General features: G+C 53.4%; 1 protein-coding gene across 18 annotated transcripts in view; it reads right to left on the reverse strand.

Annotated features, from left to right (window-relative positions):
• The window catches only part of AKAP13 (A-kinase anchoring protein 13), a 308,889-nt gene that overhangs the window by 155,184 nt on the left and 136,715 nt on the right, over window positions 1-16,990 (reverse strand). For all 18 annotated transcript variants that reach the window (XR_007915293.2, XM_070053466.1, XM_051835156.2 and 15 more), the window contains 2 exons: window positions 8,484-8,682; window positions 801-3,780 (listed from right to left, as the gene is read on the reverse strand). Coding sequence is in view for 17 of the 18 variants with exons in the window: in XM_070053466.1 (XP_069909567.1) it covers window positions 801-3,780; window positions 8,484-8,682 (3,179 nt within the window). In the remaining variant the exon portion in view is untranslated. The remainder of the gene's footprint in view (window positions 1-800; window positions 3,781-8,483; window positions 8,683-16,990) is intronic.

Here is a 16,990-nt window from a genome sequence, read left to right on the forward strand (position 1 = left end):
CGCGACAGCGCAGCTCCCCTTGCTCTCGCCACACATGGTTACCCACAGGAGGACCAGGCTGCCGCGCGCAGGCTGCTCGGTGCAGCTGCTTCTCTGAGATAAGCAGACACAAGGTCTGCCGGCGACAGCAGCTCGGCAGACGAAGCTCGGGCGGAAATCCTGCATCCTACCCGGTGCGTGCAGGGCCCTGAATTCCGGGACTGCTGCCCCAAGCAACAGGCAGTGGAACTGCTCCTCTGGCAGGAAAGGGAAGGAACGTCCCTCCCCCACTCCCAAGCAAAACCAATGACCTAACACCACCATTTTGGAGGCCAGGCCCTTAGCCTGGAACGCTACCAACAGCTGCTCCTGCCCCCACCCTGACTAAGCGCTGCTCAGAACGCAGAGGGTGACGGGTGTGAGGGGGTTCAGGCTTGCACAGAAAACATCTCTTCAGCACTGTTTTCTGGGGCTCCAGAAAAAGGACTCAGCCATGGTCATCGGAACGTGGACAACTCCTGCACCGCCTCAGAGCACCTGTGACCAGCCGTGTGGGAAGTGGCAGCTGCTTCAGTGTAGCAGGCAGAGAGCTCACAGGCAATCCAGTCACGTGCCCATGGAGTCTACACCACAGGAAGCAAAATCTGTTCTGCCCTGAGACCACAGTCTCTCCTGAGGGTGGGGCCTCGCAAGCTGGCCAGTACGCAACACGGACAAGGCTCCAACGACAAGCACACACAGCTGCAGCGTCAACAGCATTCTCACAGACCCACAGGGAGTCTGCGTCTCCAAATGGTGCCTGTGCATTCCGCCCTGCTTACCTGTTGTTGGGGCGGGCAGACTCCTCTTCTCTGATGCCTCCTGTCCAGCTGCTTGCAGAGCACTGCCTGTCTGCGAGGGCCCCCTGGGTGGGAGAGCGTGCCCCCTCTCTGGGGGAGCACCCTCCGGCCACTCAGGACGGCACAGCTGCCCCTCGGGAGCCGGTGCTGCTGAGGCCCGGACGCGTTCCAGGACAGCCTCCACGATGCGGGTGGCGGCCTCCTCGATGGAGTCGGCTCCCCGAGCCAGAGGCCCCTCTTGGGCAGAGACCCCGCGAGGTGGAGAGGGAGCACCCCTGTCCCTGCCTGGCGCTGAAGCTCTCCTGCGTTCTTTCATGCCAGTGGGGGCCTCGTCCTCCTGGGCCACAAGCGCTGGCTCTGTGGGGGGCCCCTGGGGAATAAGCAGCTGGGCATCGTCGTCCACTGGCTCCTCCCTGGAGTCGCCCGTGGTACAGCTGTGGTCTGCTCCCTCCAGGCGCCCTTTCTGCCCATCAGGAGGTAGCATCTCTGGCGCTGCAGCTGCCGGCAGGTCTGTGGGAACTGTGTCCGGTAAAGGTCCCGGCAAACCCTGGCTCGCATTCTTCTCCAGCCTCAGCAGGACTCTGGGGAGCGGGATGTCCAGGGGGTCGTCAGATAAATCCTTGCTTGTGGGCCTGGCAGGGCCTTGTGCAGCATCCACCCTCTCCTCTCCACTCACCTCGTAGGCACCAGCTCTGTCCTGGGGTGGAGGGGTCTTCGCTTCAACTCCCGGAGCCAAAGGCAGACTGTGCAGAGCCTGAGAGCCCTCTGAGCACAGGCCAGGCAGCAGGGTGGAGCTGTTCTGCTCCACAGTCAAGGCTTCCACAGCCAGATTTGCTCCTGGTGACACCAGACTCCCTGCAGCCAGACCTTCACCCGGCTGTGGGGCCACTTCCTTGTCATGCTTGGTGTCCGTCTTCAGACAGGCAGAGGGTGTGCCCAGCGAATGGCAGTCCTGAAACGCCTTGTCCTGGGCGCAGGCAGCCGAGCTGGGTTGTTTACAGAGTCCTTGAGTCTCGAGTCCAGGAGGCAGCACCCTCTGCTCGCCCTGCAATGCTCCTGAAGACAGTGTGTCTTCCTTGATGGAGGAACAAGTCCCTGTCTTACCCCTGTCGTCCTGTCCCTGAGCTACAGGGCTTTCTGGAACCACCAGAATTTTTTCTTCTTCAGTCAAAGTTGAACCAGGAGCCATTGTGGGCTTACTCACACTCTGCAGGGCAGATTCCGTGTCCCCCTGGACATTCCGAGCTTCAGGGTTTGCGGAGGAGCCAGGGCCCTCGTGCTCCCCACCAAGTCCTGTGGGACTGGTATTCCCCATGCCAGGCTGCAGCTGGGAGGCAGGGGAGGACGTGGGCAGTCCAGTTGCCAGGTCTTCTTGGCCCGTCTTAACAGGACCACTTGGCTCTCCGTCCTGACCCTCTCCACCATCTGTAGCTGTATGTGGCGGAGGAGTTGCTGTTCCCTTTTCTTTCTGGGAGGAGACAGGGGAAAGTGCGTCATCTTTGGTTACTGATTCACTGCCGGGACCGCCTGCCAGAGAGACAGCGCTGCCTGATGTCAGCGCTCGGTCTGGCGCCATTTCTTTCTCAGTTTTGGGCACAACTTCACGTGGAGGGGAAACATCCACACACAGATTTACTGCAGGTGTATCTCGTTTTAAATCCTTTCTCTGGCCCATTTTATCCGAAATGCCAAGAGGACAGGTATCCCCGCGTTCCTGGGACTCCCCACCAGGGTCAGAGGTGACGGCTGTAGCCTGCGGATCTTCACAACCAACGGCAGAGGAAGCATCTAGTGCGCTGGGCTGCCCTGCTGGGGTGCTTTGGGGCTGACTCACTCTGCCACCGCAGTGCTGTGCACCAGACTCGCCACTAGAGGGCACTGCACCCTGCAGACACAGAGGGTCAGCGTCCTGCGGATCACTTCCCGCTGAGGAATTTGCTTCTGACTGCTGGTCTCCCAGGGCACCTTCTTCTAGCCCAGGAGCGGTTATATCCGAGCATGACACTGCCGTACCTATGTCTGCTAAGGCCGAGGCAGGTTCCAATCCACCTGACATCCTGTCTTTCGCAGCACCTGCGGTGACCAGAGAGCTGGTATCTACTGGAACATCAGCATTCTGTTCAGCACTTCCTGAAGTTTCAGTGTCTGCTGCCTTCTCAACGGAGCTTTCTCCACCACTCACAGCAAGTGCAGCAGTCGCCGGCGCGTCCCCTGCCCGGGCAGCGGAGGCAGAGACACCGTTCGGAACAGCAGCTCTGCCCCCGGGCTTGCCTGTGACCTGCGCATCAGACGCCCCAGCTGTGCTGACCTCAGAGTTCCCGGATCTCTCCACTGGACGCTTCCCTCCTCGAAGCACCTTCTGCCTGGGGGCGGCGGGGCGCTCCAGGTCTCCTTCTGCCCCCGCAGTCGCTAGGGCACAGACTTCTGTGGCTACATCACCTGCCAGCTCCCCTGCAGGACACCAGGCTGTGCCTGGCTCCACGACCACGTCTCCTTGGGGCACGCTATCTCCGCTGGCCATTCCAGAACGTGTTCTTCCAGTTTCTTCATGTCTGTCTCCACAGGATGCCAAGTTCTCTGAGCCCCCCACTCCGCAGCCAGGCTCACTCTGAAGGCGGCCCTCCTGCCCAGACACCACTCCAGAATCCCCAGTGTGTGCAGGCTCCACCTCTTCCCCTTTTCCTTCCAAGCCTGGCTTCTTCATAGAGGAATGGTCTCTGTTCTCTCCCTCAACCAGGCTCTGCGGCGCGTGGCTACAGTCCCTCTGCCCAGCAGGGCCTCCTGGGCAGCATGCAGCACTCGGGGTCTCTCCAGGGGGAGGAGGAAGCTGCTGGCTGCCCGAGGGCTCTCGTGCACAAGGAAGAATGCAGCCATCCGTCTCCTGCGCCCTGGGCGGACGGCAAGGATCCTGTGCGGTCACCGTTAAGGGCATGAGATTGTCCATTTGCTTGAGGTTTGTTTTCTAGGAGGAAATGAAACATACTTTAAAGAACTTCCATGGGAAGAGATGCTCAATATCTATAAGCAAAACCCTACTGGACTGAAGCGCACCAACACTCTAGTCCTTCTAACACATAACAAATCCATCTGAAGAGACACAAGTGAATTTTCTCCTATTCCTGACATCTTTTGGTCCTGTCTGCATATCCACTGGGATATGGAAAACGGCATGGAATCCACATACAAAATGACAGTTTTCTACAGTTTAAAGTTGTTCTAGAAAGTAGATGAGGTGGTATACCTGCGGTGCTGGGATCCCATATGGGCACCAGTTCAAGACCAGGCTGCTCAACTTCCAATCCAGCTCCCCACTACAGTGCCAGGGAAAAGCAGCAAAAGGTGGCCCAAGTGCTTGTGCCCCTGAACTCATGTGAGAGACCCAGATGAAGCACCTGGCTACTGGATTTGGCCTAGCCCAGTGCCAGGTGATGTGACAATTTGGGGAGTAAACCGCTGATGAAAGGTCTCTAACTAAATCAAAAAAAAAAAAAAAAAAAGATATGAACACCGAGCCTCAAAATCCTTACTCTAAAATATCACAGTGGGTACCTGTCAAATGTGCCACTGGGAAGATATTTTTATGGGATCTTTGGAGGAGCAGAGCCAACTCCATCCCACCTTACATACTCAAGCAAAAACTACTCTTTTCAATCCCAAGACGCAGCCAGGTGCCTCCATGCCCTAATGCTTACTGAGGAGTCACACAGGGTCTTTAATTCCCCAGACATGCTCCTCCAATCCAACCTAACCATTTCAGTTACAGGTTTAGAGTTTCAGGAACAGTGGCACGGCAGAATAGCAGCTATTGTTTCACTCTGAAGAAAAACAAGTACTTATGTGAGAAGCAGAGAGACAGAGAGAGCTCCCATCCACCGATTCACTCCCCAAACAGCCGCAACGGGCAGGGCCAGACCCAAGAACCAGGAACACAAGCCAGGCCTCCCATGTGGGCAGTAGGAACCCAGTTACTTGAATCACCACCTGCTGTGTTCCCTGGGTCTGCACTGGCAGAAAGTTGTCGTCAGGAACCAGGCAGAAAGCTGCCATGAGATACGGGCATCACAGCCACCGGCCAAGTGTCCACTCCCTTCCTCTCACTTTCTGATAAACGTGGTCACACGACACCAACACTACCTAGCTTCTTAATTATCACTGCAAGGTGCTGAGTAAAGACTGTCTTGTTTCGCAGGGCAGGGAGGGGCACTGAAATTTCAATGTATTTTTAAATGTAAACAGAACCAACAACAGAGTTACCAACCTGATGGACAATAATACTATGTTTTTACACAATTTTTACTTTTAATATCACTGTGCAATTGGAAAAAATGTTCAACAATACAATGTGAAAAAAAGAAAAAACCTACAGTTAATCCAAGGTTATAATTATGCAAGTATTTCATGTGTGTGCAGACAAGGTTTAGGAAGATGGAGAAAAGCATACAGGTGGATTTTTTAGTAAATTTACCTTCCTATCCAAATTTTAAGAAATCTTATAATAATACTTGCTCATCACAAACACTATTTTTAAAATACCTGGTTTGGGACCAGCATTGTGGCATAATAGGCCACAGCCTGCAATGCTGGCATCCCATATGGATGCCAGTTCAGGTCCCAGCTGCTCCACTTCTGATCCAGATCCCTGCTAATGTGCCTGGGGAAGCAGTGGAAGACGGCCCAAGGGCAGGGTGGGCCCTGCACCCACCCTGGAAGGAGTTTTATGCTCCTGGCTTTGGCCTGGCCCATCCCTGACTGTTGTGGCCATTTGGGGATTGAACCAGTGGATGGAAAATCTATCTCCCTGACCACACATCCCCTCCAACTCTGCCTTTCACGTAAATCTTAAAAACAAAAAACACCTGGTTTGCTGCCTACTCATTATCTGAGCTACCCAATAACCACAGACATTATCTGCTGTTCTCTGCCACTCATTTACTCACTCAGCAAACGTGCTGAGCACCAGGGCTCCGTCATCACACTGCCCGTGCACTGTGGAGGTTTCTGCACGAGTGTGAAGTGTGTCACACCCCCTGACACCTGCAGTTGGGAATGTAAGAAACACGCACTTCGACTAAAGGCTCCTCTGTGGTTCCTCTCCTCTGTTCTTCATTTTTTCCTGTCAGCCATTTCCATACTGGTTGTGCCTGCACCTGTGACCACTGCTCCCCCAGCAGCAAGAGTCCCAAGGGAAAATCTGACTTCCTGGAGTCCACTCGGGGGAAAGGACGTGACACTGGCCCTAGAATAAACACGCTGTGAAAGCAAGAGACCGGCACATCCTATAATCCTACGATGGTGATGCCCTCTGCCAAGGACGTCGCTGGCACTGAGATGACCTTAGATGACCTTAAAAGAAATTCCTGTCAAGCTATTTCTAAATCAAATCAGCTCTGTGATACACTGGGTGGAAAAGTCATCTACACGTAGCCACTGAGATGTTATGGGTAAGAGAGATGCAGGCAAAAGATGTTGCTATTATCCGTAATAATGCTACCAGGGTATCCATCATGTTTCTATGACTAGCAACAACTTAACCTTGAGGGCTTCAGTGGATTATAACATTTTTCGTTGTTTTTCAGTTATCATTTTGCCATACAACTCTCAATGCAGATACATCACATCGTTCACTAGACTGGCTGTGACGACTCCTGAGGAGTGGACTTGATGCTGGCTCTTAGTTTCATAAAATTAAAACAAACCAGGCATTTCCTTCCATGCCAGGACTCCAGCCGTTTCCTATTTCTGTTTCTGCAGTATGTCTGGATGAGAATCTCACGTCTTGAAAACCTGACCAAAACCAAGATAAATCTCTCCCCAGCGTCTGCTCATTTCTAAGTGATCATGCTGGACACGACCCGGTTCTTACACAAAGCATTCCCTGTATGCTTCATGACAGCCAGTTCGCTGCCCCCACACACCCTCCGGGTGTGCACATGCCCCACACACCCTCACAGTGTGCACATGCCCCCCCCACACACACACAGTGTGCACATGCCCCCCCCACACACACCCCCTCACAGTGTGCACATGCCCCCCCCACACACCCTCAGTGTGCACATGCCCCCCCACACACCCTCACAGTGTGCACATGCCCCACACACACACACACCCCCTCACAGTGTGCACATGCCCCCCCACACACACCCCCTCACAGTGTGCACATGCCCCACACACACACCCTCAGTGTGCACATGCCCCCCACACACACCCTCAGTGTGCACATGCCCCCCCACACACCCTCACAGTGTGCACATGCCCCACACACACACACACACCCTCACAGTGTGCACATGCCCCCCACACACACACACCCCCTCACAGTGTGCACATGCCCCCCACACACACCCTCAGTGTGCACATGCCCCCCACACACACAGTGTGCACATGCCCCACACACACACCCTCAGTGTGCACATGCCTCACACACACATACCCCCTCACACTGTGCACATGCCCCACACACACCCTCAATGTGCACATGCCTCACACACACACACACACACCCTCAGTGTGCACATGCCCCCCCACACACCCTCACAGTGTGCACATGCCCCACACACACACACACCCCCTCACAGTGTGCACATGCCCCCCCACACACACACCCCCTCACAGTGTGCACATGCCCCCCACACACACCCTCAGTGTGCACATGCCCCCCACACACACAGTGTGCACATGCCCCACACACACACCCTCAGTGTGCACATGCCTCACACACACATACCCCCTCACACTGTGCACATGCCCCACACACACCCTCAATGTGCACATGCCTCACACACACACACACACACCCTCAGTGTGCACATGCCCCCCCACACACCCTCACAGTGTGCACATGCCCCACACACACACACACCCCCTCACAGTGTGCACATGCCCCCCCACACACACACCCCCTCACAGTGTGCACATGCCCCACACACACACCCTCAGTGTGCACATGCCCCCCCACACCCCCTCACAGTGTGCACATGCCCCCCCACACACACACCCCCTCACAGTGTGCACATGCCCCCCACACACACCCTCAGTGTGCACATGCCCCCCCACACACAGTGTGCACATGCCCCCCACACACACCCTCAGTGTGCACATGCCTCACACACACATACCCCCTCACAGTGTGCACATGCCCCACACACACCCTCAATGTGCACATGCCTCACACACACACACACACACCCTCAGTGTGCACATGCCCCCCACACACACACCCCCTCACAGTGTGCACATGCCCCCCACACACACCCTCAGTGTGCACATGCCCCCCCCACACACAGTGTGCACATGCCCCACACACACACCCTCAGTGTGCACATGCCTCACACACACATACCCCCTCACAGTGTGCACATGCCCCACACACACCCTCAATGTGCACATGCCTCACACACACACACACACCCTCCGTGTGCACATGCCCCCCACACACACCCTCAGTGTGCACATGCCCCACACACACCCTCAGTGTGCACATGCCCCCCACACACACCCTCACAGTGTGCACATGCCCCCCCACACACAGTGTGCACATGCCTCACACACACACACACCCTCAGTGTGCACATGCCTCACACACACACACACACATCCTCCCAGTGTGCACATGCCCCCCACACACCCTCCGAGTGTGCACATGTAAAGCGCAAACTTCTTCCTTACCATCAGTTGCTGCTGGATGCTCATGAGTTTGAAGATATGCCCAGCGCAGCTGTCTCCAGAAGAGGGGGGCTCCTGGCGGGACTCGGACTCGGAGGTCAGCGTGTAAACATCCAGCTCCCGGTGGTGCCTCACAGAGCAGTCCCCACAAGGGATCTCATAGGACAGACTGCTCCAGGGGTCGGGCTCTCCAGCATTCTCCCTGCAAACAAGAATCTCTGTGAGGTTAAGTGTGACCTGGCTCCTAGGCACAGGCTCACCCTCCTCGGTCTGTCAGAGTGTCACATGCGCACACAGACACCCTCAGAGTGTGCACACGTCCCCCCCCCCACACCCTCAGAGTGTGCACACGTCCCCCACAGACACCCTCAGAGTGTGCACACGTCCCCCACACACACCCTCAGAGTGTGCACACGTCCCCCACACACACCCTCAGAGTGTGCACACGTCCCCCCCACACACCCTCAGAGTGTGCACACGTCCCCCACACACCCTCAGAGTGTGCACACGTCCCCCACACACACCCTCAGAGTGCGCACACGTCCCCCACACACACCCTCAGAGTGTGCACACGTCCCCCACACACACCCTCAGAGTGTGCACACGTCCCCCACACACACCCTCAGAGCGTCACAGCTCCAAGCTCACTGCTGGCGCTAGCGAGGAGCCATCACTGCATCCTCCGCCCCAGCAGTCACCGGCTGGCAACATGGAGGCCCAGGGTTCCTCCCTAAGGGCACTGCCTGGGTCCAGATAAGGAGAAGTCTGCCATCTGCAAGCAGCATCATGCTCACCGCCCAATAATGAGGAGGCGTAAGACGAAGTCTATCCCGGCTCTCCACAGAGCAAGACTTGCTAAGAGCTGCTCTTGTAAGTCTCACCGTATGCTGGCTGCAGGCCGGTACAGAGGCCCAGTCACCCCAAGCCACACAAGGGCACTCCAGCTTCTGTTCAACAGGAGGAGGAAACAGCCTCAAAGTTGTTGAACTCAACTACGTAGAGGAAAACTGCCACAACGCCATATAATACTATACTTGTCTATATAGATGCCAATTATTCTAAAGGAAGCACCAGGTTCCAAGAACTTTAAGTCAACTTTTTAAAACTTTTTTTTTATTTATTTGAAAGTCAGAGTTACACACAGAGAGAAGGGGAGAGGGAGAGGGAGAGGGAGAGGGAGAGGGAGAGGGAGAGGGAGAGGGAGAGGGAGAGGGAGAGGGAGAGGGGGAGAGAGAGAGAGAGAAAGAGAGAGAGGTCTTCCATCCGATGGTTCACTCCCCAACTGATTGCAACAACTGGAGCTGCATCAATCCGAAGCCAGGAGCTTCTTCCAGGTTTCCCACGTGGGTGCAGGGGCCCAAGGACTTGGGCCATCTTCCACTGCTTTCCAAGGCCATGGCAGAGAGCTGGATCATAAATGGAGCAGCCGGGTCTCGAACCAGTGCCTATACGGGATGCCGGCACTGCAGGCGGCAGCTTTACCTGCTCCTGCTACGCCACAGCTCTGGTCCCAATTTTAATTTAAAAAACAACTTTGCTCAAACTTCTCTTCATGACACAAAGGTACAGGCTATACTCCCGGGGGTCCTCCTTGCTAGTCTGGTACATGGGATACCTTGGACAACATGTGCAGACCAAGTGGGGCAGGAGAAAAGCACAGCTACAGATCTCTAGAAACCCCAGCCCCTCACAGCCCCGGCGGGGGCTGTTGACAAGCAGTGCTCCTGCGCTCCGTGCACGCAGACAGGAGAACACCCAGGGGCAGTCGGCAAGACCTCCGCCAGCGTCCGTCTCCCAGCCCAACGCTGGCGAAGGAAATGACGCTCCGCTGCGGACCGTGGCAGTGACGCCGAGCAGGCTCCGTTCCATGGCCATGGCAGCAGACAACCCAGGGGCTACTCAGCGAGCACAGTCCAGCAGAGCCCAAGGCACACTCTGACCAGAAAAAAGCGGATGTCAGGACTACCCAAAGCAGGTGACTGACGCTGTCTTCCACCACCAGGAGAGCCCTGAATTACACCTCAACTCCAGCACAAGCCCGGGGTGGGATTCTCTGAGCTCGGCAGGGCTGGCTGTGTGCCCTTCACTCATCTGCAGCCCCTCCGCAGACAAGGGCCATGTGTCTTCTGACCCACACGGCCACCACCTTCCCCTTCTGACATACCAGGGAGCCCCAGTGTTGCATAGAAGAGCGGGATCATCCTTCCATTTCCTCAAGCTTAAGAGGCAGGTGAGCTCCAGTACGACCCAAAGCAGTGGGAGCAGTAACAGCCTGAAGGACACTCAGAGCTAAGACAACAATCCAGTGTCAGATCAAGAACAAGAGAAAACAACGCCCCAGACGAGAATCAGCAGGTCTCTAGGGAAAAGCTAACAGAAACCATGCATCTGATCCTGGTGTTACTACCAGTATCAAGTTACTGACTTGGAGGAAGGCACTATTATGTAAGACGATGTCTTTGTTCTTAGGAAGTAAGTGCTGACATATAATTTCTGCAGTTGAGGCTCACGGAATTCAGTAAAATGTATACACACCCCAAAGCAAATGTTGACAATTGGTGAATCGGGGCCAGCACTGTGGTCCAGCAAATGCCAGTCTCCCAGGTCAACACCAGCTCAAGTCCACTGCTCTACTTCCGACCCGGCCCCCTGCTGATGAACCTGCTGGACTACAGGAGGATGGTCTAGTGCCTGGGGTGCGGCCACCGCATGGGAGACCTGGATGGAGGTCCAGGTTCCTAGCTTCAGCCTGGCCTGGCCACCGACCGTGTAGCAGACAGAGGATCTCAATCTCTCTCTCTCTCTGTCTACCTTAAAGTAAATAAATATTCAAAAAATAAACCACAGTTGAAGAGTAATGAAGGTTATATATTCATTATACTATTATTAAATCTCTTCTGAGTTCCAAATTTTGTAAAATAAAAAGCTAAATATAAAAATTTTTTTAAAGGGAAGAGGAAACAACATTTTTTTAGGATTTATTTATTTATTTGAGAGTCAGAGTTAGAGAGAGAGGGAGAAACAGAGGGAGGTGGAGAGGGACAGGAAGAAAGAAATCTCCCATCTGCTGGTTCACTCCCCAGACGCCCACACAGCCCAGTGCTGAGCCAGGTCACAGCCAGGAGCCAGGAACTCCATCAGGTCTCCCATGTAGGCAGGGGTTCAAACACTTGGGCTATCCTTTGCTGCTTTTCCCAGGCCATTAGCAGGGTCCTGGATCAGAACTGGAGTGGCTGGGACATGAACTGGCACCCATGTGGATGTCGGTGTCACAGGCTACAACACTGACCCGGGGACAACTCTTTCTTCTTCTACTGATTCCTCTTTATGTACAGAAGCAAAAAAACAAGTAGGATTTGGGTATTTACTAAGATACAGAGGCCCTAAAAGTGCACTTTGAGGTACAATCGTTGTAGCAATTCTTCACAGCAGTACTGCTGTGTCACAGATGAGCAAACCAGGACTACGAAACAGCAACTCATCAGCTTGAGGGTGAACACAGGCTCAAATCAAAGCTGATTAATTAACAAGATGTGAAAACCTGGGCCAGACCCTTAACCTCTTTTTTGAGTATGGTCTATAAAAAAAATTCAACAGTCCCTTTACAAAACTGCCGTGGCAATCAATGGAGAGAGGGCACAAGTCACGTAACTATCACATGGCACACGGCAGGTACTGGCACAGGTAACTAACTCGCCAGCACTGCAGGTCCGACTCTGGAAACAGGCTGCACAGCCTGGGGAGTGTGTGCTCTCCCACCACCCAGCGCTGCAGTGCTTCAGGTGGGAGGGGCGGTCCCTGGTGGTCCCTGCGAGAACACCTCCCAGGGGAGCGCAGCAGAGAGCATTCAGGTGCACCTCAAGGAGAACCCTCTCTATGAGGCAAAGCAACGCCCACTCCAGGTGGCACATTTTGTGACATTTTTTGAGAAAATGTTCCAAGTCCAGCATTTGCTGCTACATGGATGAGACCTGGATGAAAATCTAAGACACACTGCTTAGCCCCAATTTCCACTGCTTAGCTGTTCTCAAAGTAAGCACATTCCACTCCGTGAAAGCCAGGACCCGTATTAACTCTGAAATGCGGAGACTGGCATTCCCACGTAGTTCACAAAACTCATGCCCACCAGCATCTACCTTATCCTAAGGGGCAAAAGAATATTCATCACCCCAACTCCCAACAATTCTCCAATTGTGTTGAGTTCTATCTTCCCCGGAGGCTAAATCGCAGAGTGGGAGGATGAGAAAAGCACTGGCGTCAGGTCCGAGTAGATCTCACGCACAGCACGGACTGACCTGAGCCACACCACCCAGCTCCTACCTGCCAGGGCTTCGTCCATCTGTTAAATATGCAGGAAAAGGGGGCTGGCGCTGTGGCGCAGCAGGTTAGCACCCTGTCCTGAAGCGCCAGCATCCCAATATGGGCAATGGTTCTAGTCCCAGATGCTCCACTTCCGGTCCAGCTCTCTGCTATGGCCTGGGATAGCAGTAGAGGATGGCCCAGGTCCTTGGGCCCCTGCACCCACATGGGAGACCTGGAAGAAGCTCCTGGCTTCTGATCAGTGCAGCTCTGGCTGTTGTGGCCAATTAGGGAATAAACAGGTAGATTGAAGACCTCTTTCTGTCTCTACCTCACTCTGTAACTCTTTCTAATAAATAAAAATGAATCTTTTTTTAAAAAAAATAATGGAGGAATAAGATGTGTGTGTGTGTTTCAGATCTATGTGTGTATATGTGTGTGTGTATGTCTGTATATTATGTGTATATATATGTGTGTTCAATTATGTGTGTATATACCCGTAATATATCTATGCCTAGTAAATACTCATTAAATACTGGTTTCTATTTCCTTCTACAAACGAGGGGGTCCACGCCACACCCATTTCCTTTCACTGTTAATATTTATCATTTCACCATGCATCAGACATTGAACTATGGTGCTTTAATAATCATTTCATTCATTCTCTTAACTACCCTGTGAAGGAGAATGCTATCACTCTCATTTGTAGAGGAGAAAACTGAAGATAGGAGAAATAAGCAATTTGCTTGTAAATAATGGAATCAGAACTCAGCCAACATTCCAAACACCACACAAAACCACCGCCACTGCCTAGTGTGTACCAGAGAATGCAGACCAATGAAACAAACAAAATTCTGTTTAAAGATTTATTTATCAATTTGAATGGCTGAGTTAAAGAGAGAAAAAGAGAAGAGGTGGGGGGAGGAAGGAGGGAGAAAGGGAGGGGGAGTGGAGAGGGAGGGCGGGAGAGGGAGAGAGGGGGAGAGAGGGGGAAAGAGGAGGAGAGAGGGAGAGAAAGAGGGGAGGGGGAGAGAAGGGGAGAAGGGGAGAAGGGGAGAGGGGGAGGGAAAGAGGGATAAAGAGGGAGAGAGAGGGAGGGAGGGAGGGAGGGAGGGAGGGAGGGAGGGAGGGAGGGAGAGAGAGAGAGAAAGAAAATCTTCCAACCACTTGTTCACCCCACAAATGGTTGCAATAGCCAGGGCAGGGCCAGGATGAAACCAGGAACCAAGAACTCCACCCTGGTCTCCCGCGTGGGTGAGAGAACACTGTCTTCCCAGGCACATTCTCAGGAAGCTAGATCAGAAGTGAGATGCTGGCATTGCAGGCAGCAACTATAACGCTACAATGAGGAATGCTGACCCTACAAACAAAATCCTTTAAAGACACACATCTGGGGGCTTACTGTGCGATTTCCAGGCCGTGGTGCAGCAGAGCCCGGGGCAGACTGTGGCCACAGCTTCCACGATGCTCTTCCTCTCTTGCCTCCTGTTCTCCTGTGCAGCTTCTCCAGCTCCCTTACCCAAGGGTTCCAGGCCTTCTGGACCACCACCCGCCTCTAACACCCAACTGTGTGCCTTTTGGACCCAATGCCTTGCTTTCAAGATCTTGAAAAAGTGACTTTTCAAGTGCTACCACAGTATTAGTTATTTCTGCACCATCTAACACAGCAGCAGCCCCAGGAAAAGTGGACGTCAGAGTCAAAGTCAAGCCAGCTTCACCGGAGACTGACACCTGCAGGCTGACAGCCGTGACAAGTGGACTCCTCTGCTGAATCAGGTTTAAGCCACCGGCCCAATTCAAGAAATAACTGAAGAATTAATTTGCAGATGCAGAGTGAAGTCTTGTTTCCCCGCTTAAGCAATGTCTTAACCTTAACTGCACTCTGGACTTACCTGGAGAGCTCTTTAAAAAAATCCCACGTATGGGACCAACGCTGTGGTACTGCAGCAGACTGAGCCACCACCTGCAGTGCCGGCATCCCATCTGGGCACGAGTTCCAGTCCTGGATGCTCTACTTCTGATCCAGCTCCCTGCTACGGTGTCTGGGGAAGCAGTGGAAGATGGCCCAAGTCCTTGAGCCCCTGCACCCGCGTGGGAGACCCAGAAGAAGCTCCTGACTGCTGGCTTTGGCCTGGCCCAGCCCCAGCTGTTGTAGCCATTTGGGGAGAGAACTAGCAAATGGAAGTCTTCTCCCTGTCTCTAACTTTATCAAATTAAAAAAAAAAAAAACCACAACCCTACGTCCAGCTCATACCTCACAGCAGTTAAAGGGCCAGTTCTCCATGTTTTAACGCTCCACGAAATCCAACCTCGATATCAGAATCCCCACTTGATTCTACCGCGTCACCAAGATCGCTGTGAAGGCCAACTACTGTGTCGTGTGGTTTGGAAAAGAGAAACTACTGCATCCTTTCACCCATCATACAATTCCTTGGAGTTACCCTGTGAATGGAACTTAGTGGAGACAAAAACCAGTACGGATCACTCTAGCATTCCTGAGTGTTAATATTCAAGAATCAGAAGTCACCTACTGCTCAGCATTAGTTGAATAGTTTACTCGGGACAAACAAAATATTTTACAAGACCTCAAAAGTAATTACAGAGGCCACAGAAGTGGGTAGAATGTGATACCATGAAAATATCAGACAACAAAACAAAATGGAGCAACAACTGGTAACTGTTTAAAAAGCTCTGTACAAAGCTCCCACAAGGAAAATCTGACAATAGGAGACCCCACTCATGAGGCAGCAGGGGCCCGTGTGAACAGCATCAGGCTTGACGAAACTCCCAAAGGCGACTCCTCCTGCTGGCCTGGATCAGAGGACAGAGCCCGCACAGGGTCGGGGACTGTACAGAGTGGGCTCAGACGTTTCACCCCCAGACCCGCAGGCCTGTCGGCGGGAGCCTCACCAGAGGCGCAATCCCAGAGGGCACCTCGACAAACCAGAACAACTTCCTGTTGTCGCCCCCTCACTCCCGGGAGACACGGGACACCTCGGGGACCGAAAGTGGATGGATAAGGGTTTCCAGCCAGGTGGTCCAAGATGGATGATTCCCACGGGCAAGGCTCTCTCTGTCAGCACCTGTGTCCCACAGCAGTTGGCTGCCTGACCACTCACTGTCCCCTGAACACCCAGAGCATGCAGCTGCTCCATAACAAAGGCTGTCTTGAAAGTAAAAACATGAACACCCCGGACCCCGATCAGTTCTCAACTGGGTGAGGAGAGGAAGTGCTAAATGCCACTTCACACTAACAAGAGCAAACAGAGCAGGAATAGCTTAAACTTCTTGATGGGGGGTGGGGGGAGCCTTTTATTTTATGATTTTTATTTTTTTATGAAGACAACAAGTTTCTTATACATAGTCTTACGAACATAATGGCATTTTAAAACATCAAGAGTTTCTTTAGCTAATACAGCAAAAACACAAGACAAAAATCAAATGCCAATTAAACCTAATCATGATAGAAAGAAAGGAACACCATCCAATTCTCCTGGTCTCATTGCTAAAAATCATTCAAAACTAAATAGGAAGATTTAGGGGCTAAGTAGGAAGTGACAGTGAACACTAAAATCACCTGAGAAGCAGGCTTCCAACTGGGACAATTTCACAGTCCTACAAGTCAGCCAGATCCACAACTTCAATCACAATGAAGTCATCACCCCCCCCCCCTTTTTTTTTTTGGACAGGCAGAGTGGACAGTGAGAGAGAGACAGAGAGAAAGGTCTTCCTTTTCCATTGGTTCACCCCCGAAGTGGCCAGCCGGCACGCTGCGCTGATCCGAAGGCAGGAGCCAGGTGCTCCTCCTGGTCTCCCATGGGGTGCAGGGCCCAAGCACTTGGGCCATCCTCCACTGCCCTCCCTGGCCACAGCAGAGAGCTGGCCTGGAAGAGGAGCAACCGGGACAGAATCCGGCACCTCGACCAGGACTAGAACCCGGGGTGCCAGTGACGCAGGTGGAGGATTAGCCTAGTGAGCTGTGGCGCCGGCCGAAGTCATCACCCTTTACCTAGCTTTCCAGTTCAGGAAAAATGAGAATAAACTCTGCTCGGTAGTCTAGGCAGCACCCCTGCCCAGGCATGAAGCCGTGTGACCGCCACTAAAACGCAGAAGCAGCTCCCGCACCTGACGCCCGGGAAGCTTCTGGTGACTTCCGTGCTCCCCACGCAGTGCACCGGCCTGACTCAGCACTTTCCGTAATTCATAACTGA

The sequence above is a fragment of the Oryctolagus cuniculus genome, chromosome 12 (genome assembly GCF_964237555.1).
Source record: "Oryctolagus cuniculus chromosome 12, mOryCun1.1, whole genome shotgun sequence".
NCBI classification, from domain to species: Eukaryota; Metazoa; Chordata; class Mammalia; order Lagomorpha; family Leporidae; genus Oryctolagus; species Oryctolagus cuniculus.